The sequence below is a fragment of the Micromys minutus genome (assembly GCF_963924665.1).
Source record: "Micromys minutus genome assembly, chromosome: 24".
Lineage (NCBI taxonomy): Eukaryota > Metazoa > Chordata > Mammalia > Rodentia > Muridae > Micromys > Micromys minutus.
The window spans coordinates 10886401-10910037 of record NC_137959.1 but is presented as its reverse complement, the minus strand read 5'-3'; the positions used below and the strand labels follow the sequence as shown (position 1 = coordinate 10910037).

Here is a 23637-nt window from a genome sequence, read left to right as displayed (position 1 = left end):
CCTTTCCTCTCACTTACTTTTATGGTCTTAATTTAGATTATATTCTGGTTCTCTAGGTGCCTGCAAGTTATGTCCTGGCTCCATAGTTGCCCACACAAAGGCCGGGCCTGGTGGTGCACGCTGTCTTCCAGGCTACTTAGCAGGCTGAGGTTGGAGCGCTGCAAATGCAGGACTTGCCTGGCCCAGAGAGTGGGTCAGAGGAGAAATAAAATAAAGAGCAATGGCGGGGGTGGAGGCGGCTCAGTACAGAGCATTTGCACTTGGAGTAAGCACTTGGTCAGTGCATCTCCACTTCAACCAAAGCGGCGTGTACCGCTGGACAGATTGGAGATAAGCCAAAAAGTCTGATGACTAGAAATACGTTTCAACATATCCTATGTTGTTCTGTACTATAGAATGCCAGAAACAGATCATGATGTAGAGCTTAAGCTTCCCCACAGCAATGACCACATAGAAATGTGGATTTCAAGGATCACTGGCCCTCTTCCATGGGGCCGAGTGGACACAGACACATTTAGAAATGACTTCCTTTTATCGATCACTTTCAGAGCAAAATCCAACTACTCGACACTATTCTTGAAAAATTACAGGGAATAAAGCAGGAAACAGAAATGTCAACACCAACTATGGAGTGATCAGAAGTTTGGGGTCACAGGTGGAATCCAGGCTCTAAGAGAAGCAAGGTACTCGAGAGGGAAAGGGTGAGGGAGGCTTGCTTTCCACTGACAGGGTGGGAGAGGAAACAACGCAGAGCAGTGGGCGTTGTTATGCATGTCTGACAGACGTTCACATTACAGAGGTCCTTTTTATAAATATGCCCCTGCTCATTACTCTTACCCTCCATTGTGATGAAATCAGGGCCCTCTCTTTTGAGCAGTATACCCAGCAGGATGGTTTGACCAGCCAGACAACCGCAGTCCTGAAACATCAATTGGCATGAGGAACTGTGATTAAATGAGTATCGATGACCATAGGACTCGACCAAAAACGGAGCACATGACGCAGAGAGGGAACAGTGACATGGAACGGAGGGAAGATGTGATGTCACTGATAAATAAGATGGCACTACAGACCTGTTGGTCTGAGATGCCTTGAAGGCAGAGAGGGTACACAAGTCAGTTTCTGGATACAGCAGGATTTAGTGATCAAATGTTCCCATACGCAAAAACTGAAGAACAGACTCTATGGTGTGTATGAATATTAACGTACCACCATCTGAGACTTGACCAAGTCACTCTACTCTTGATTTTACTCATGTATAAATGGGAGGCCATGCTACTATCAGTAGGGATAGAGAGGCATGTGACAGCAAGGGACACATATAGAATATTTATAGTTCAGGACACTGTGTATGTGCTTTGTGACTACTGTGTGAGATTGTTGTTTACATGGATTAGTAAGAAGTTAGCCATGACCGCCAAGAAAGTATCTAGTTGACATGCTCAAATCTGTGTGGCCAAACATGACCCAGTGCTTACAGCTCTACCAGTAAGGTTTCCTTTCTTTTATAAATCTGAATAATATCAGGACTGAGTAATGCCCTGCTAAACCGTCATGTAGGTACAGGACGAGGCACAGTCCCCTCAGAGCAGTCACTGCAGCCAACCTGGACCAGCAGTGCTCGGTGTCCACCAGGACAAGCTCCCATCTCTGAAGTCTGACCATCTGCAGTCTTCATACACCCACATCGACTTGGCCCGAGACGACACCATAGACCAGCCACCCTTTTCCCTCAGAGGACACAAAGGCACACGGCCTGACTGAGAGTCCTGTTCTGGCAACCTCTCGGGGCTAGGTGCGATTATATGTTGCTTACATTAAGCTTCTGAAGGATGCCGTGGGTGGATTTGTTTTTCCACTCTGCAATGGTGACGTCTGGCTCCTGTTGTTGCTCGGGAGCATCTGCAGTACTGCTCTGTCGTTTGACTTTTGAATGCTTGGGAACTTCCAGTTCTTCAAAGCTCTTAAATTCTGGAAGCCTGGAAACCAAAATAAAACATTTCAGATTTCCCGCTTTCCTCATGTGGTTGCAAGGACGCAGAAACTAAGTAATTCAAGGGGACTTACTTCTCTGTGTCACTAATCCGTAGAAAGTCCAGTTGTTCTACCACAGCTCCGGATATCAATGTCTGCAATGTGATAATTCCGAATGTTACGTCATCAAGCTACACCCTCGCTCATACTTTCTATATGTTCACTTACATATAATTTCCTAAATGAGCATTCTAAAATCAGAGATCTCTATATCTGTTTTTAATTTAACAAATTAAAACAGAACACAAGCACCTATCAATAGACTGGATATATCAAGCAACAAATTCATGAGTCATATTAAAAAGGAAAGTCAACATGAGAGGGTCTTTCTGTTCTTTGAATTGTGGGCACGTATTTATTTATTACAGTGCTAGGGACTGAGTCCAAAGTCTCCAGTGATGGTTTAAACCTCCAGCCATTTGTCTTTATTTTAAAGTGGGTACTAAAATGTTTTAGCATTTACTAAGCATTTAGAAAATGATATACTAAATTGTTATTTTGGTAAAGACAATAGAAAATTAAACCTTAGATCCTAATACTCTACTTTAACATATTTCAGGGCCATCCAGTGATGTAATAACCAACTCTCTTACAAGATCATGAAGGTTATAATTGTTGAGGGTTGGTATTTTGTTATCTATTGTAATGCTAAGTGCGGCTCCCAGGACTTGGTTGTCCCAGAGATTCGAGTACACACATAGACCTTGCCCCCAAGTTTTTTCAGAATAGTCAAGAGAGATGCCAATAGCCAATGGCTGGGCAGAAGGATATGGGTGGGGTTGAGGTTTCCCAGGCTTGGTGTCAGAGGAGAACCATGAGGAGAAGGTACAGGAGAAGGAAGGACAAGCTGCCATGGCTTAAAGGAGCAACAAAAACATGGCTCTGAGGGCTAGCAGATTGGAGTTAAGAGCAGCCCAGATGAAACATAGTAAGCAACAACTCCGGTTTACTGATAGGAAAGTAGATTCCAATAGCACGAAGGGTGGGTATCTACCCAGCTCCTGTGCTGTTTAAGGCTTGCCGTCAATATAAGGGCTGTGTGTGTTTATCTGTGAACTAAAGGGTCAAGGCAGGGTAGAAACCCCGGGTCAGGATTAAATAATTTCTACGACAATGAATATCTAAGCGATTGCTTCTCTGCATTCCCACATGTGGCACCCACACTGGTCACTCCGTGCTCCACTGCTCCCCAGTTATACGCTCAGCAGACTAAATGAGTCCAAGTCAAAGACCTTTGCTTGTCAGTGGTTTGTGGCGAGTAGTGTGAATGGGTGAGAATAAACAGTGGCTTTCACCTATCACTTCTCCTTACCCAGAGAGCTGTCAGAGACAAGCTAAGTTACTATTCTAAATTAGGTGTTCTTATTAAAATCACCTTATACGTGTCATTTGTTCTCAGTTTGCCTCAAACATGAAGATGCTGTGGGTAGGAGACACTGCTTTGGGTAGCAAATGAATCCATCATTTCTCTAGTAGAGATGATGATAGAGGAATAACCACAACTGTGGATGCCCAGATGCAGTAAGGACACATGACACAGGCACACCAATCTTCCTTGCAGAGCATGAATGAGAAAGTGAAATGTGCAACCCCGCGCACACCCCAGTGAGCCCAGCTATAAGAAGACCGATCTTTGAGCCCAGTTATAAGCAGTCTGATCTTAGACTATGAACCTGCTGAGGACAGGATCTTTATCTGATTTGTTCAATGGTGTTTCTAACATACAAGCTCATATCTATACAACTTGTTGTTTGGAAAAATAATTTGTTAAATAAATATTTATTCATCATTTGCTATATGTAAGCATTATACTAGGCGCTAAGGATTAATATAAAATATATAAAACATTTGGTCCCTTGATGTTGGTCTTATGTATATGGGATAGATGATACAAACCTAATACATGTCAGATGATGGTACAATGTAGAAAAATAAATGCTAAGTAGAAATGAGAACAATAGGGTAAGGGGTACAGGAGGAGGCTAGTTAGTCATCATATATATATGTGACCAGAGAAAACTTTTCTAGCAAGATGACACATAAATCAAACAATGGAAGTAGGACTGTGATTAACATTCAGGTTGAAGGAAGCCTATCATGTGCAATAAGCAGATGCAGACCAATGGCTCACATCACACACCACCTTTGGGACTCTGGTTTCCACTTTTATGTGTGTGAGAAAAGAAGTCACTGGTGACTTGATAACAGAGTACAGGAGGTGACAGAGAAGTCTGGTGAGGGAATGGCGCCTGCACCATCACGCCAATGCTAGAGGAAGAGAGAGTTCCGTAAGTGATTATCATGTAGGGTGTGAGAAAGAGTCAAAAATGACTAAATTCTTAAAGCTGATAACTAATACTGAAAACATGCTAATGCCAAGTACTATCAGTCCTCTATAGATTTCAATCTTAAGACATCACTTGGTATTAGAGGGTATTAAACTAGTTAGAGATACTTGATTTTTCTGGAAGAGGTACATAAAGAAGGCACTGGTGCTCACGCCAGGGACCTACGAGTGCTTCTGTTTAGGACCTGTGCTGGTAATGCTGTGGTGCATGCTGGAACAAAGCTTTCTCCTGCTTGGATGTTACAGTTCAGTAAGCAAGATGGCATGTGACCCGGAGGTGACCAAAATGCCTGTAGAGGCCCACAATTACAGGCAAGTCTACTGACAGACTTGTTTCCACTAATACCAAAATGAAGTCAAGCTACCAAAGCTAAAATTCAGTTCAGAAGCAGCCACTGTTCAAGTTGATGGGTACAGCTGGACAAACAGACAGGAACAACAGGAGCGGGAAGCACAGAATGAAACTTGTAAAACGTATTGAGAAGTGTAGCAGATTAACTGTCCAGAAACACTGAAGTTTAGAAGGCTACCTGTAAACGGTCAACATGAACTTTGACTCCTCCAATTATCCCCTTCTTAAAGGCTGCCAGCATGTCTAATATGGGGTTAAATCTGCTACCTCTAAAATAAAGGAGATAAACAAAACACCTTATTAACAATAGAAATCAAAATTAACAAAGAAATATTTTCTATATATGCAAAAGAGCTCACAAAATGCCAAGAATATGCAAATCCCAGGAGGCCCAGCTTTCACTGTCTGTGTCAAGGCCATATAGCCAGTCCATCTTACTTTAGAAAAACATGTACTTGAATTCTGTGGCGTGAATGGGTGTGTGCATGTGAATGCAGTCCTCATGGAGGGTAGATGAACATGGACCCCCTGGAGCTGGAGTCTCAGGCTGTTGTGAGCCACCTGGCGTGAGTACTGGGGAGTGAACTCAGATCCCCTGCAAGAGCTGGGCGGGCCCTGAACTGTGGTCCCATGGCTTGCTTTATCATCAACCTACCTTATGTTGTCTTCCCGGATGAGAACAAGAAAAAGTGGGCGTCCATGCATTTTCCAATATTGCTTAATGAACTGTAGTGCATTCTATCAAAAAAATAGATTGAGGTAGGATGTCATGGAATAGCCTATAACAATAATAGCTTATAATTAAATCCTGGGTAATTTAGGCTACTTAGACGCAAAGAAACACTTCCATTTTAAACCTTGCACTATGTTCTGAGACTCATATTTATTCAGGTCTTTCTTTCCCCATCCCGTCATGTTTCTTTCTCACCTTAACAAAGTACAGCTCATAAGTACATCGAGAAACAATCATTCAGAAGACTGTCACTACTTTCACTAAACCATCAGTAACGCGTGGAGAGCACTTTGATTGGCTTTAGAGCAGCATCACCATCACCAGACTATCCACCATGTACCTGGCAGTTTTTTACTGTTTTACACATATTAATCCACTGATTACTCAGATGGGCCCTTTTATTGTCTGTTTTTACAGATGGAAAATCCGAAGTGTACAGGAGCTAAATAACTTGTTTGAGAACACACAGCCAGTAAACAGAGCCAAGAATTGAACAGACATAGTTTGGCTCCAGGTGTTGTGAGCCAGATGTTCTAAATCTCTCTTCTCTCCACACAGAGTAGAGTGGAACAGGTCTTAACCATATAGTTATGGGTTAGTTGAAATCCTGCTAAACGGTCTTCACAAGTAAAATTACTCTAATTCAATTATACACGCATAGTTTCAAACAGCATTACTTAGAGAAGAGTAACTTTAATTTAGTGTGGCTAGAATTCCAAACTCTGCAAAGGCACAATTTTATTTTCATGTTTTACTTGGTATAGCCCAGCATCATGGACACCCAGGATCCTCTGTCTAAGGCACTTGTCAGAAACCCTCTGCTCAGAGCTACCTTTATGTCATCTATGAGCAGCAGAACATCCTGAGACATGTAGAAATCACTCAGGTCAAAGATGATAGGGTAACAAACCACAGTCTTTCCTAGAATTCGATAAATCTGCAATAGAAAACAGAGAGCAAACACACAAAATTCAAGACAGTAATCTACGCCTCAACAATAATTAATACTGATATTTATTTCTGAATAGGCAAGCAATAGCTCCCAAAGTCCATAAAGAATTAATTTTAAAGTTTTTTTTGCTTGAGTCACTATGACAGTAAATTTAAAGTAGAACATTTCTAATAAGGCTGAAAAATCCTATGCTTGAGTAAATATTATTATAAATGTTTTACAAAGCTTGGCAGTAACATAGCAGTGAGATGTTCATTTATTCCCAGAAAGCTTCAATAATCCGACACACAGTAAGTAAGATTTATGTGCAGAAAATTGTAATTCCGATAACTGCCTCAAGTACATAATGAAATGTGACAGGGATGGCCAGAGGCCAGGCGTGACTTCCGCACACAGAATTACTACCCAAAGGGACTCCATGAGGAAAGCACACTCACCTTTGATGTTCCAAGGCAGCCAATGGGCCTATCTGGTCTTCCAGACAGACCCAACTTTTCATTGATACCCAGGTGGAAATAAGCCTGTAAGACACAAGTAACTTGGTTTAGTGATAATAGTTCTAGAGAAATGATGCCAGGGAGGCCCCTCTAGGACCAACAAAACAGCCAAGTAATTCTAGATTGAGGTAATTATTGAGTTTTTCAAAGCAAAACTTTTTAGATTCAATTAGCAACATTTTAGACTGTCACACTATTATCATATTGTTGGAAGTATACAACCTGGTTGGGTTTGATTTATAAAGCAAGTCAAGAGACAAATGCCTCCCTCCCCCCCCCGTATATATATATATATATATATATATATGTGTGTGTGTGTGTGTGTGTGTGTGTGTGTGTGTGTGTGTGTGTGTATACATACATGTTATTAAAAATAATCAGGACCACACATCTCCCACTGAGTTTCTACTTTCAAATATATTTTATCAAAATGAAATACCATTTTTACTGATTTGTCTTCTGATGACATGAATTTCAAAGTATTCCAATCTAAGATATCATACCTTATACAACAATTATCTGACTCTGGTGTTTTTTGAAAGGGGTGTGTAGGTTACTGTGTAAGCCTAAAGAAGCATCGAAAGATTCTTAAAGGACACAAATTAAATATATACCCACACTATACAGATGACCAATGAGTACACACGTAAATGCATGATCCTATAATCCACAATCTTGTTGTTTCCTAGTTATGGAGTTTAGTACGGAGGTGTTCCAGACAAGATGTACAGACAGACATACTTGAGGGCAGGAAGGATGCCACAGTAGAATGTCAGTCACTGAATCTGCTGTAAGTTAAAAACATCCAGCCAGGAAGCCCTTTACCTACATAACCTCCACCTCCTGATGAAATTGGTTCCCAATGATTTGTTATTTTTAAAAAAGCAAGTAATATCTTTGGACAGTATGCAATTGTATTTACAAGATAAGTTTTAGACTTGCTTGACCAAAGAGATTCACTTTCCTTCTGAAATGTAACACCTAGCCTTTCACCCTCTCCCTGCCCCCTCTTTCTCTGTATGATATATATGTGTATATCTCTCTATATAGATATAGATATAAAATTTACATAGGTCTTTATGTCAATCTTTTGGGTTGAAATGATATTTCATTTTACTTCCACACTCCTATATTCAAATAATTTTGGGTAATTTTTCCAGCGTACTAAATGTGCATGGTCTCGATTTCTCAGGTTCCCCTTTCTGCCAAGTATTTGTCCTCTTTGTAAGACAGAGAGCTTTACCCTGTGAAAAAATGTTTACTCAGGTTTCACTGTGAGAAAACCTGAGAAATACACTGTAGAGAGAACCTCTTATAAGCATCACCTATCAATAAAAAAACTGATGACCAATGAGCTGAGGCAGGAAATAGGAGGTGGGACACTGGCAGGAAGAGAGAATTCTGGGAAATAGCATGAGGATAAAAGAGCTGCAGGGAGTGCTAGGAGAAGATAGACCTAAGAGACCTGAGGAGATGCAAAGAAGTGTGCCAGGACCGAAGGAGTGGTAGCTAACCAAACGGTAGACATAGAGTAGTTTGAATGGGTTACACAAGTCAGGGAGGAGGTAAGCTTGTGGCCTAGGCATTTAATAATAAATAATTAGTCCTGGAGTTGTTGCTGTTGGGAACTAAGTGGCCAGAAGGACAAATAAAATTATAAAGTGTCCAGAAGGACAAATGAAATTATAAAAATATATTTTGTACAGTACATAGTAGGTGAAACACCACTTCAGTGAGTGGCATTCCAACAGTAGCATATTTTTTGACTCTAAAGTTTCCCAGTCAGATTTGATATTATCAGGTTTGTATACTTTCTTTAGTGACATTTTCCAGGCATCTTCTGAACTGCTTTTTTGGTGCTGGTATCGTTAAGCGTGGCCCTTCGGCTTCAGTAAGCTATACAAATACATTCCTCTATCCTTTCTTATCATTGGTTTTATACTTAAATCACTTTAAAATACTTAGGCGGGGTCGGCGAGATGGCTCGATAGGTGAGGGCACCTGCCTCCAAGCTGAGTAAGGCGAGAACCGACAGCTACAGGTTGTCCTCTGACTACCACATGTGTGCTGTGGAAGGTGAGATAAAGTAAATGTAATAAAATCTAAAGTACTTCAATGTTTACTCTGCCTAGAACCCTAAAGTTTTCTGTTTCTTTATATATAAAGTTTTCTATATTTTTCTATACCATATGATTACGATTTGAAATGTTTGCAAATAACATCATATACAAAACCAATGTTGTAACAGGGTTCTCTCTCACGTCACTGAGCTCTAGTGTTATTTCTCCTTTGGAGAAGGGTATTCCCCGATTGGCACAGCACATGGCACAAGGCTGGTATTCAGGAAACACTTGACGGGTGAACAGGTAAGCAATGCCCTGATGGGCATCAGGGTCTTTAAAGAACTGAGATTGCAGCATATGGCTGTAGATTTGATATGCCTTCCTACTCCCACAAATATCTTTACATTTTCTGAAATAACGGTATGACTAAATTACGTAACACTTCTTGGGCAAGAAGTAAAATTAACCAATCACACACAAGCTTAAATCCGCTTACTTAGGAAAGCTACTCTATTACAGTGAAAGGATTCTTTGTTTTCTGAACTGTGACTAGGGAGCTCTGGCAGTAAAGCAGGTGGAGCCTAGCAAGGCTGCCTCCATGAATCTGACCCACGTAACTCATGTGCCGAAACACGTGGAAGTGTGCAAATCACTCGGAAATACGGAAACACTTCACACTAAGTCCGTACTGTACTCAGATCACCATGACACAGACTCGGCTGTTATCACACTCAAGCTTCAATCACACAGGCAGAAGCCCTGCTCCCAGTTGCCTGCCCGCCATCCTTGTTAGTGTGCTGAAACAGGGTGCAGCTTCTCAGAAGAGAAGGAGCAGCAACTGCCATCCTGATGTGTGCATCACATAAAATTAGCCAGAAGACTTTTTCTTCTTTTAAAAGGCAGACTTAAAACAGGTGGTTTTAAGCAACATAGCTTAGGGGAGGAAGCCCACATAGCAGCTGGTTTGGAAGACAGGATGTAGCCACAATCCACAGACACTCCCCATCCTCACACAAACATAAGGGAAGCCGGGCCCTTGGTCATAAATTTGTCTTAAGTCATGTTCCACCACCAACGTATTCATCATTTGCTAACACGGTGTTTAAAACAATGAAATGTAAGTCAAGACATGCCTGATTCAGATAGCGTATAACAGAATGCTTTCTATTGTCCCTGTGACCCACAGCAGTCGGCACAAATACTATGGTAGCTACTATCAGACTGGACTATAATTAACTGGTTTCCAGGGGCATTTAAGTGACCCACAATGCTCTGCATATGCCAGGTGTTTGCTGATGAATGAATAAAAGCAATTTCCAAGTGATTTTTATGCTGATTGGCCTTTTGCATATGAACTGCATGTCATCCGGTAGAAGACGGTCTACCTACGATTAAAAATGTTCTCATTTTAATTAGACTAGAAGAATTAGATTTGGGTTAATCTGCTATAAGGTCAAGCTTATGAGGGCTAACCTTCCTTTCTATTCTGTAGCACTTTCAGCGAGAGACCATGAAATAGCCTGTGCCTAGCAGTACCTGAAGCTTTGGATTCTGGTACTCCTTTCTCCCATTCTAGGTCACCTTTTCTTGCAACAACTCAGTTCCTGGTGTCGTTTATCGTAAGACAAACCAGCACAGCACAGCACAACAACAAAACACAAAACTCTATCCATCATGGGGTTTTCCACTCAGGAGTGATTTCATTTCAAGCGTTACCTGTTTCGAGAATCCTTCTACTATCTTTCTGCTGTGTGGATGGGAACAGAAGGGATGTACATAAAACTGTAACACGCTGAAACTTTACTGATTGTGTGGGTACACATGTGCCACAGCATGTGTGTGTAGGTCAGAGGACACTTTGTCTTGCCCAGTGTGGGTTCTGGGGATCTGTCATGGGGCGTGGTGGTAGTGCTTAGCCCCATCTCAGTGACCCAAAGGCCGATGCAGTTTAAAGAAGTATAGTGATCCTCTACGAGCTAGTACTCTTGGTGCCCTGAAACCAAGTTTTCTTTCATGCTATCTTTCTGGCAAGTCCAGTCTGATGACCATGGACTATGGGCCACTGCACTTCCCTATTTAACACACACCGTCATTCCTACGTAACACTCCAGGCTATGACCACAGTCATTTATATCATCTTAACCTTAATAACTTTAATGTATTAGTATAAAAACTCTGTCAAGCAGTGGGTAGCTTCTTTCTGGACTTTTGAAACCACTTACTAAATAAGATGAGGTTATAAGTAACTAAGGGGGTTGATGATTCCATCTCTAAAAAGCAGGAGCACCCACAAACATAGGCGCCTTGCACCCATCTTCAGACTAGTGCACTTGAAAGGTTCCAAACAGGCATGTAACCCCATCAAAGCCCGACATTATTGTTTAATTTCTTTAGACTCAACAAAACAATCACTGGGGGTGGGGGCAGGGGCATGATTATCAGAAAAAAATTATTTAAAAAAAACCGAGGTTTTAAGATAGTATGAGGGAAAATAAAACAAAACTATAAATGATAATTTTACACATGACAACTAAAATTGAGACTGATTTGTTATTTAAAGTGCTGGACCAAGGCCAGTAACTGATTATAACAGGAAAAGAAATCAACAGGACTCATGAATAAAAAGTACAAACACACACAATGAAAGATTTTGATCATTTTGTTTTTTAAGTTAACATCTGATAAAGTGGACTAGTCAACTTAATAACCAACTTTAAGACAGTGCTCTCCTCTCAGGATTTAAATTTAACTATGCATTTTGCCTTTGAATTAAGTCCAACAATTTTGTTCTAAAACCTCTGCAAGGGAGGAAGACACAGAATCACTTACTTTTACAAGCTCCTGCTGAGGCCAGATCTGAATAGGTTCCACCTGCTGTGGAGTTTGAGTTTGAATACCATATGTATTGAGAAAAACTTGAAGGCTAAATAGAGATCAGAAGTGGAGAGGGAAGAAGAGAGAGCTATTTTTAGACAATGCATTTATAGTTCAGGAAATGTGAATGAAGGAGGTAAAAGGAACAGACAGGGCTAGCTTGGAACATATGGTAACTATGCCACTGTCTGCAGCACGCCATGTATCCCAGAATCCAAAACGCTCAACGGCTTCTTTCCCAAAGTACTGGGAGCCGGAGGGGCAGTCAGAAAGGCGGGCAATGATTTTGGTAATCTCTGTAATCTATGGGCACTAATTTCTCAAGTTAACATCCATGCTGAAACATGAAAAGTATACTTCATGACACGTAAGGTCACTCTGATGATACCCCAGGAACTACCAAGGTTTATTCCTACTGCCACCCTCAATATGGTAAACATGAAGCAGCACCCCCCCAATACGATAAACACAAAGAGGTGCCCCTCCCTTTCCCACAGACGAATACACAACTTATCTGCATCTCACCGTTGGCTTTCTGCTACAAGTGCTACATGAACCACCAAGTCATTTTCCAGTGGGCCCTGCAAGGCAGAAAAGGAAAAAGGAGAAACAATGAAAAAAGATTTGGCCATGCCAGCTCTAATGAGAATCAAGGACAATATTAACTATCTCTGAGAGGTTCATTAAAGTGATGGACACCAGCTGGATCTAAGCACTGCCTTTCTTTGCTCGCCCACCACTGCCTACTAATCAATTTGATGGTGTAGACAGAGTAACGGAAGACCAAAGATGTAAAGTCATAAATCTCATCACTACCAGAGAGGCTAGCTTGTCAGGGCTTTTTTGAATGATGCATCAGAGTAGTTTGGGGACCGAGAGTAATTTTCCATCATTTAACTCTGAAGGGAAGATGAGGAACTAAAAATAAAAAGTTCAATTTATGTGCTCTTCATAAAAAATGACTGAGAGTAAAAACTGTTCATTTGACATCTTAACCATATACAAGATTATTCCCTTTGCTGTTAGCCAATTTTCCTTTGGTACTTGCTGTATATATGTGTGTGTGTGTGTGTATGTACACGTATATGTATATGTAAATAACAAATAGCTTTTTTCTAAGGTATAGTTCCTGTATATTCGGCTATATAACATTATGATCACTAAATTTTAGCTGTTGCATTAAGTGGTTATAATTAAAGATCATACTGGGTATTTGTTACTCTTGTGGGAAGAATCACTATAATATGTAGTATACATATATGATAAAATTTTGCTAAAATGAACCCAATTTCAAGCCTGTATAAATTAATAGTATTAGGAAGCTCTGAAAGTACTGATCAAATATAACCACTTCCCAGTAACAGGTACAGAGTCCCCAACAGTATGCTGTAAATTAGTATGCTGAAAAGTCAAGCACACCTTACAATGTTAATAAGACCTTGTAAATGATTGTGTCTCAAAACAAAGAGAAAAGTTAATTATTCAGAATCTCATTGAGATTTACAATAACAAATATAACCACTAAAGCTGATGAGAACTAGCAGTTACTAGGATGAAGATGTTTGGGTTTCTTAGTAAACAGCAAGTCAAAATATACACCTCACCAACAATTAAGCAGCCACACACTGACTGGTCAGCTGCTGTCTTCTTTCTGAATCACACACAGGTTTGGGTTAGCACTGTTGCCGCTGGGATGACTAGTGTTGAGAGCTAAAACAGCCTTTATACCTTGAATCAGTGGGTACTTGGTTAGGACTGAAGAAAGCCTAACAGTACTGAAAACCAGCATATGACAGAGTTGGAATTCACTGTCATCTACAAAGTGGGGCTGGGCTCTGCACCTCCAGCAGGACACCCTCTCAGCCCACTCCATGTGCAGAAAGCATTCGGCAGGGGCAGTCCCACTGCGCTAGCCAAGTCAGAACCATTTCTTTAAAAACCAATTGCCATCTAAAGATTGCAACTTTTCTGTGATTTTTTTTATTAGAAGAGAAGGGAATTAGTACTTTCTGAGTGATAATTTCGCTAACAATGTAACATTTTCAACTTCTAAACGTTTCTTTCTCTCTCTTCCCTTCCCGCAGCCCGATGGTGCCATTATTTTCTGTTTCACTCATTCATTCACAAACTCATTGACCAAACACATCATAATGATTCTTATTTACTGATGAGAAAGCAGAGGCTTTCTCATTAAACAAAAAAACAAATAAACAAACATATCAGGGGTGGGGGAGTCGCTTGGGGCACATGCCTTGAATGAATGAGGCCCCTGTGTTTCATCCCAGCAGCACAAAACAGTTTTACAAACAAATTAAAGTCAGTAAGTGGCAAGGTTGGTATTCAAACCAGTCTAGCCTATTTCGTATACCGTTACACTGTACTATATGGTTTTCTAAAGTGGTGCTAACCCAACAATAAGTCCCAGTAGTTCTACCTGCCCCTTCTTCACCCCACACACCCTGAATACATTACATCTCTCCATCTGCACCATCAGTGGCATCCCATTCAAAGACTCCATGATCCTGTACTTAGTGGTCAACTAATAGCTCTATCTACTTCAACCTCAACTCTGCCCATTCATATTCTCCATCCTACAGACAGGTATTTGAAAACCATAGAGATGACCCCTGAAAGTCTAGTCTTCAGACGGGTATTTAAAAAGTATAAGCCCATCATCATTCATCATTGATTCCCCCATCTCACGCCACATGCATACCACACAGACTCCCCAATGCTTTCCTGTCACCTGGAGGACAAGAACCAAACTGCTTCTCATGGCTTTAAGGTCCTGCTTTAGTTCCTGCCCATCTCATTTCCCTCTTATTTCCTACCATGTTCAAGTGACACTGAGCTTTCTCTGCCCTTTGAACAGCTGAATTCCCACCCCAGGCTTTTGCAGTGGCTACAATTACTCAGTATGCTTTTTCTTCAGATTATTGAATGAATGTCTTCTCATCACATGGGTCTCAACCATGAGCTCTTCCTTCCTCTGGCATCTTCTCTTTCCTACTACAGAACCTGCTTTCTCTGGGTCTCTCCAGCTACTTTGTTACATTTTGCCTTTAGGTTTACCTTATAGATCATGCCAGCTCCAGAAACTGTGTTATATTATTTATTGTTATTCAATTAATAGGTAACTCTTACAAAACTATTAGATCAATTTTTCCTTCCAGCCCATGCTCCCAGAAGGACTACTCTAATATTAATTACTTATTAATAAATACCAAGTCCAAAAGCTTTGGATCATTTCCTCACTAGTTTTAAAGTTATTTAAAAGATTATCTTTACATTTTCCCCTTTTCGTCCAATAAAAGGCTCTGTCTCTTATATTATTAAATTATATACAATACAAACACTTATGAATACCATCAAGTAAGAATGACATTTACAATATCTAGTCTATTTGTATTTGGCAACTTTGGAGAAAGTTCACTCTTATCTGTCCTGTCTGAGTTAGTTTTATACAATTTCCATCATAATTTGTAGTTTTAAACCTAAAACATTTTCTTAGACCTTAAAACCTAAACAACTCAAGTTTAGTTATGAGACTATCTAGTCTTCAACCACATCAGAGACCTGAGAAGGAATAAGTATTTTCCGAGTATGCAGGAAGTACAAAAATAAACAGCTTCCAAAGCTACTGAAACAGCAGAGGTTTCTGGCTACCTGTGCATAATTGTCTCTGTAACATTAGAGCATCTATCTTCAGTCTTCTGGCCCAAAATATGGCATACTTTAAGCAGGAATTATGACGGGTTTGCCTACCAAGTCCTAAAATGCCATAATCTGTAATGTCTGAACTGTTTTTTTTTTCCTAGCCATTTACAATCTGTTCAATTTTGAAAAAATATTTCTGTAATAAACTAGACTAGCATCTGACATGATCATATGTTTGATTAACTATTAATTTGCATTTCCTAACTAAAACCGTCTAGCCTCTCTCTGCATGCTGAGAAAGTTGAGGCTTACATAGCATCTTGATTGGATCAGTCTATAAGGCTGGGCAAACTGAGGTCATGTAGGGTCATCAGCTTTTGTTGAAGCTGTCCTGGAAGCAAATTTTGATGAAACAGTTATTAAGACAGCCTGAAATAGGATTAGGAAGGATGCTGTAACAAATGTGACTCAGCATCTCAGCATCACTGAGGGCGAATTATGTCAGGGCTTTAGTTTTTTAAAATCATTCTTTTTTTTTTTTTTTGTTTTTTTAAAATTTTCTGTGAACATATAAACTTTCAGTGGTAATACACATTTCTGCATTAATATATGTATGGAATGCACAATGTGAAAAATTTAGTTAAAGATGTTTCTTTGCTCTCTGAGCAGGTCAGACATATCTGTCTTTTTATATATAAAATTTCATAGCAATTGATGTTTGTACTTAATAAATTTGGGCAATGTTTTTGTTTGCAAACACATTTAAAGTTGTATAATATGTAATGCATTATCTCAGAAATATGATCAAATCATGGTATGAAGTGCTTTTGTCAAACTTTTCACACTTCCTTAGCACCAATATCTACACTATAGCCAAGAGCTAAAATGTTAAAAAATTATTAAATTCCAAGTTTTTCTTTCCCAGCCCCAGCTCCCCAAATGATGATTCTGAGTGAGACTAGTCATTAGATGTGTTGTGCACAAGCTGTGGCTTGTACCCTGACTATTCTATGTCTACCACTTGGTTAGTTACTTCGCTTCAGTCCTGGCCTGCTTCTTCCTTCATGCCTTCTCAGCATCTCTCTGAGTAGATCTACCTCCTGTTTACATCTTTCTCCTTGTAGCTCTCTTAAATCTCTCTCTAGTTTCCTTTTTCTCTCATTCTCTCCCAGAATCCTCTCTCTTCCTGCCAGTGTCTCACCTCATACTTCCTGCCTCAGCTCATTGGTTATTGACATTTTTATTGACAGGTGATACTTATAAGGGATTCTCTCTACAAATTAATTCCTTTATAGCAGGACTTCAAGCTACCCTGTGTCTATTGTTCTATCTCATTGCCATTACTGTTTGATAAAGGACTGCCCAGGCAAGTCTAATTCAGTGTTTATCTGTAATAAGGAACATTAGGCCAGACATGGAGGTTCAGAATAAAAAGGAGGCCATGTAAAGTCTTCAAAAACTTTCATTTATGACACTATAATATTATATTATTGTTTTTCATGTGTCTCTGCTGCATTTGGCAGTCAGTCCTGCTCATCCCCTGATGGCGATGGCGTGAGTTCCTCACTCCCTGCCCCAGTTCTGGGTTCCCGAAGGAAAGATACACACATGTAGCCTTATATTTTAATATGTATAAACAGCTCAATGGCTGGGCCACTCCCAAACTTTTTGGTTTGGATTTGGATTGTAGCAGGTAGCATGATTTGCTTATTCCTCCACATGGGAACAGCCCTGTAACTGGCTTAGACATAAAAATATTTCAAGCTAAATCTTCTGCTAAAATTAGACAATAAATCTTGTTGGTTATAGAATTTTTAGGATTCATCATATCATCCTTCACATGGCATGTTTGACGATTAATTGCAATTGGTGTTTGATCAAATTAACTCATAAAATGGATAGTTGTTTTTACATACTCAAACAAGGAGCAAAAATTAATTCACCCTTAACTGATCTGTGCACCATACACAATCCATATGAATATCTTAGTAATACTAAAATTTTAGTTGAAAGATTCATATATTACAGAATGTGCATCTCTGACAAGATTCATCCCCAGGGTCGCTGAAATGGCCAGCTCTTCTAGCTCCCTGCCTCCTGAAGCTGTTTGCAGAGACTTGCTCCCAGGACAGCTTCAGGACTAGCTTTTGATTCCTGGTGACCTTGGTTCATCCAACCCTTCAGACAGATCCAGCCAGAGCTTTAATCAAGCCCTTATCCTTCTAAACACATGGAGACAGCTAGCTTTCCTAAGTCTAACCAGTGTTTCCAATTTAGGTCCTACCTTCCCCTCCCCTTAAAAATTATATATATTTATCCCCTATTAAACAGGAAGAAGCCACAGAGAATCGTCATCCCTATTCCTTGGGTTTGAGTGTCTGGTTATGGTTACTCTATAAATTATAGATAGGTTGTTGTTTTAAGGTCTGATTTGGAAATGGTCATAATTTTGAGAAGGGAGAATTTCTGTCTTTCCTTTGCTCTTCTCTATCCTTTCTTTCCTAGGTAAAAGGAAGGGGGCTAAAGGGGAAAAAAGGAAATAAAGTAATTATTATAAGAAATTAAATATATGGGATAGATTACTAAATTTATTCTTAAATAAAACATTGTAACATTGTATAGCCATAAACTTACATTGGTAGAAATATTTATAATTGATACAAATTTGAAATTATTATTTCTTATTTTGGTACAGAATTTATATGTTGATACAGGACTAAGGTTTTCATTGGTATAAATCTTTATATATTGATACAAATTTAAAATTAATTTTGTTACTCTTAGATAGGCATTGGGCCTATGCAACTCATTTAAGAACACAAAGCTTAGAGCCAGTCCTTCTAATAGCTGCTATTACAAACTGTTTAGTATAATTAAGTAATTCAAGATAAGGGCCACATAGTAAATTCGTGGCTATATTAGATTTTTATTTAATTAGAATAATGTGTTTTCTATATTATTCAAATAGAAATAGCTAAGAGTAGTCAAGGTTGAAAAGTTCACATATACTATATACTGACAGTCTTCAAAAGCATCAGAAATCCACAGGATAATATTTAAATTCATTTCATTGTTAATAGATTTTTTTTTTTACTAGATACATGTTTACTCCTGACACTACCCCCTTCACAGTTCAAAGAAGATAGTGAACATCATAAACTCCATAGAGAGTTGCTCCAATTGTGGCAAGGTAGCCACTGGACAGGAATTGCCCCAATTCATTGAGAAAAAATACTGCCCATTAGAAGTACATACCATATGAGATAGTTGACAGCTTAGCACTGCCAAATCCTTTATAATTCCTGCTCACTTAGGGTCTGTCAGAGGGTTTGGGGCCAAAAGGCTAAAGACAGATGCTCCAACGTTTTGAGGAATAGGGGACTATCCAAGTAGTCAGCTGTCTCTACAATTGTTTAAGCTTTAGAAGCTATGTTTTGTGTTTCCTATACATTTAGGTAATATTTAATTCATTCTTTTATCTCTGATGGGGTTGAAGATAGTTTCATAATCAAACTTAAGTTGTTTAACATTAAGGAAGATGACTTAGATTTGAAGGATAGTTTTCAGATGGTAATAAAAGTTAAAATCAAAACATAATATAGGCACAGAATTGTAAACTCTTTAAGTTAAGATAGATGTTAATTTACCTAAATTGACAAAATTGATGGACCAGATGTTGTTAGTGTATATCATGCCTCATAGTTTACATAAGCATTATAAGTATGTTCAATGTGTATTTGAGAGAATGGGCCTTTTTAATGGATGAGAATGGGTAAATGCTGCAGATTTGATCTAATACTAATTATATTATGTTAATTAGGTCCCCAATATTACATGAAAATCTACAATGTCAGCGTGTAAAACATAGAGGGTCCCTGTCCCAGTTGGTTTAGATTTGTAAATAAAGTGGCCAGTGGCTGGGCAGAAAAACAGAAGCAAAACGTATAGTAGTCCCAGGCTAGGGATAGAAAAAGGAGAGGAAGAGAGTTAGCTGCCATGAGAAAGAAGTAGCCGCCATAGCTGAGAAGTAAAGGGCGGAGTAACAGCCGGCATATAAAAGCTGGGGAAGAGTAGCCCCAGCCCTCTCCACCCCTGACAACAATAGAACACAGATTTTAGTAAGCAATAACTTGGGAATATTGGAGGGGACATGTTAGCCAGGTGGAGGTTTGGGAGTGGATTAGTCATTGAGCTGTTTAAGACATATTAAAACATGTGTGTATCCTTCATTCAGAAAACCAGAACATTAGGGCAGATAGTGAGAAACTCACACCACAGCCACTGGGGGTGATTTGAGTAAGATTGATAACTGCAACATGTTTCCTCAAGCCACCTTTACCTTAACCAACCTTTACTTATTAATCTATACACTGGAAATAATTAAAGTCTACTTTATATTTGGGGATATAGCCCATTAGTAGAGCACTTGCCCAGCATACACATGGCCATTGTCTTAGTCGTCATGGTTTCTATTCCTGCACAGACATCATGACCAAGAAGCAAGTTGGGGAGAAAAGGGTTTATTCAGCTTACACTGCCATACCGATGTTCATCACCAGAGGAAGTTCGGACTGGAACTCAAGCAGGTCATGAAGCAGGAGCTGATGCAGAGGCCATGGAGGGATGTTACTGACTGGCTTGCTTCCCTGGAATGCTCAGCTTGCTTTCTTATAGAAACCCAGGTCTACCACCCACAATGGGCTGAGCCCTCCCCCCTTGATCACTAGTTGAGAAAATGCCTTACAGTTGGATCTCATGGAGGTATTTCCTCAACTGAGCTCCTTTCTCTGTGATAGCTCCAGCTTGTGTCAAGTTGACACAAAACCAGCCAGTACAACCATAGATTCAATCTCTAGTACTAGGAAAGAAAAAACTAAAACAAAATATCTACTGTATATAATTATGGTGACCACACACATTCAACACTGGAATTGAAAACCGCTAATTCCACCACACATCTGGCATCACTCCAACAGCTTCCTTGGTTTTCTGCTTCACACTGGCCTCTGACAGTCTTCCGTATTCATAGCCAAGTTACTGTTCTTACGTCACTGATTTGCATGAAGGTGGTTGCCTTCATTTTTTTTTTTTTTTTTTTTTTTGCCTTCAGATAATTGTTGAATAAACAAAGAGAAGACTGATGGATTAGAGAGCAGACATTCCTATGTAGTGTTTAGGATATCTGCCCAAACTAGTGTCTTCCAAATAAAGCCAAAACTTCAAAAGGACTTTTACAAACTAGATGCAACTTTCTTCTCTGTTACGTTAGAAGACTTCACTACAAAGCACTGTCACACTCATCTATCTTAAGACGGCAGAAGGCTGCTGTCCATCACATTGGGACTGCAGTCCTTCTCTGTCTATTCACACCCTGACTCTTTTGAGCTGGCATCCTCTAAATATGGCTCCAAACATCAGAATGTTTGAGTATCTTCCATTTCTGCTAGCAAGAGCAGGTTCCTATCACAGTCACTGGGTGTTGGGACTTGATTTGTGCTTATATGGGAATTCGTACATCTGCAGCAGGACCCTGAAACAGTTGGTTTCTTCATCTGTCAATAAAGAACCAGGGAGATAGAGGCAGGACTTTTAGGATTCCCAGGCAAGAAACACAGAGAAAGGAAGAGGGAGTTAGACACGAGGATGTAGGATGGACCACACCGTGAAGGAGCAGTGATACCACTGAAATGTAGGTACAAAGAGAAAGCAGCCCCAATGGGAAGTCTGCTCAGAAGGAAACGAGCAGCAAAGATAAAATACAGGTTTAGAAAGTACTAACTCAGGAATAGCAGAGGGGAGTGTGTGCTAGCCTCGGGGATGTTTAGAAGTGCCCAGCTACTGAGCTAGTCACGGCAGATTAAATATAGAGGTTGCATGTGTGCATCTTTCATTTGTGAATCCAGAGCTCTGGGGCAGGGGTTTGGGGGGTGCAGAGCCATGTGTGTGCCTGGCCGGGAGCACAGAGTGGATTTTTAAATATTTACCACAACTGGGTACTCATTGTACACTACCTTAGGACATTCTGGGAAGAATTATCATTTTGTAGACTGGAAGGACCCATTTTTACACTAGAAATAGACAATGGTATGTTAGTAATTATTCGATAGTTTGGAAGAAAAACGTGTTTTAGCATTCCTGATTACACTGTATGAATCCTAAACATACACAAAAAAGGTTTTCAAATATAAATATGCTTGTTTTTAACAATAGAAAATATTCACACTAAATTTCTATAAACAATGCTATACATCATGTTAATCATGATAATTAATGTTAACCCATAATTGAAAATATTTCCATTAAAAAAATTTCAGGTCTATAAATAAAATCAGGTTGCTTTTTTTAATATCTCCCACCATGGTAACAAACCCATTTAACATTAATTTACAATATTAACCATTTTCAAGTAGATAGAAGAACATTTACAAAATGCCTTTCCTATCAGCTGGGTAGCACCTAGATTAAAATTGCAATTCATCTTGCTCGGAATCTGAGACGATAATTAAGGCATTGCATGCACATCTGTCTAGATGCAAGTTTTTAAATGACTCAAATCAGGCCAAAGTAGTAGCAGGAGAAGATCTGCACCTGGGAACTATAAATAGACAGTGTAATAAAGTTTCAAGGGTGTTCAGAGAAACCTTAATGCGGGTGTTTCCTTAGAGTTTTCTTTTATTTGTTCTTTCATTTAATCTAATGCTTCTCAATAGGCAATCCACCATAAGACACAAAGTTTTAATTATGTAACATTTTCAGTAGATGTCTCCCAATCACAACTCCATTCACGAAGTTTACTATATCTCCCAAACAGAAAATTGCAATGATTATTCAGACCTCTTTCTAAAGTTAGTCTGTCTGTCTTTCCATCTGTCCATCCATCATTTCTCACACATCTATGAAAAGCGCAGCATACTCCTGGCACTTTCTTCCATTTAATGATTATAATTCATGGTGTTCTTTTACATGTAATACACAGAACATAAGCTGCATCTTCATATTTATTTTATAGCTGTCCCATGATGATTAATACTTTCTCATTTTTAACCACTTAAGAGAAGCCAACTTACTGAACCAAAATCAACGAAATAATTGTGCTTACATAGTGGCACTATTAAATATCAGGTGTTTAATTTAACTTTTGAGAGCTAATGTCCCATCTAAGACATTCAAGACTTTACTACCACTGGATGATGTGAGTCCTGAGAAAACAGTTATGAGAAGAGGCCAGTAGGCCCAACTGTGAGGCAGAGGCAATGGAGGAGTGTGACTCTTATTTCAAGATGATGGCATCAAAAGATACACAGACTTTAAGCGATTTATTCACAGGAAGTAACACTTCCTGATAAGACTTATCTCCTTGGTTTATGGCTTATTTTTGTCATCTGCTCTGGTTTTAGAATGTTAGTACGTCTCAAGAGCCTGCTACATGCCATGTATGACTCAGCACTTTTGAACAGGAGTTACTAGGGTATTAGTATGTGCTGTACATGTATTATTAGATTGCTAGTATGCCTCCAGCGTCTGCTACATGTCATGTGTTATTCAGCACTCTGTTGTACATTCTCATGACGATATTTGTTTTAAAAGCTAGGAAAATGGCACGGAGAGAGAAAGGTTATGAGATTATCCAAAGTCACACATCTCAGTAGCAGAACAGTGCTTTGGCTGCATTCATAAAAGGGCTGAAGTCAAAATGGTGTTGGTTGCAGTATATGTGCTGCTGCTGCTGCTAGTGATGTATTTTAACCTAAACAAACTTTTGCAGAGTTTCAGAGCTCACATGCACACTCACATGGAGAGGAGCAAGACAAGGGACACAACTGGAGAGTGTTCATTATGAGGAAGTAGCTTACGCATAATGAACTGAGATAAGTTACAAGATGTTGGTGGTAGGCTGTTGATCTTGGTGGCTTCTCATCAAATTGACACAAGCTACAGTGATTTGGGAAGAAACCTTCTCAGCTGAGAAAATGCTTCCATAGATTGGCCTATGGGCAAATCTGTTAGAGACTTTAATGACTGAAGCGAGGGCCTAGTTCACTATTGGTGGTGCCACCATGAAAGTAACTTCTATTCTCGAGAGAACTGTTGTCTAGGAGACTTACTTCTTCCACCTGCTAACCTAGTC

At 39.6% G+C, this 23637-nt stretch overlaps 1 protein-coding gene across 2 annotated transcripts in view; it reads right to left on the bottom strand.

Annotated features, from left to right (window-relative positions):
- PHKB (phosphorylase kinase regulatory subunit beta) overlaps nt 1-23637 on the bottom strand; it is a 180146-nt gene that overhangs the window by 36636 nt on the left and 119873 nt on the right. For both annotated transcript variants that reach the window (XM_080936981.1, XM_080936982.1), the window contains exons 15-23: nt 12378-12433; nt 11808-11901; nt 6856-6939; nt 6299-6403; nt 5389-5471; nt 4912-5002; nt 2068-2129; nt 1817-1979; nt 838-919 (exon numbers count right to left, since the gene is read on the bottom strand). In XM_080936981.1, coding sequence (XP_080793107.1) covers nt 838-919; nt 1817-1979; nt 2068-2129; nt 4912-5002; nt 5389-5471; nt 6299-6403; nt 6856-6939; nt 11808-11901; nt 12378-12433 — 820 coding nt within the window. The remainder of the gene's footprint in view (nt 1-837; nt 920-1816; nt 1980-2067; nt 2130-4911; nt 5003-5388; nt 5472-6298; nt 6404-6855; nt 6940-11807; nt 11902-12377; nt 12434-23637) is intronic.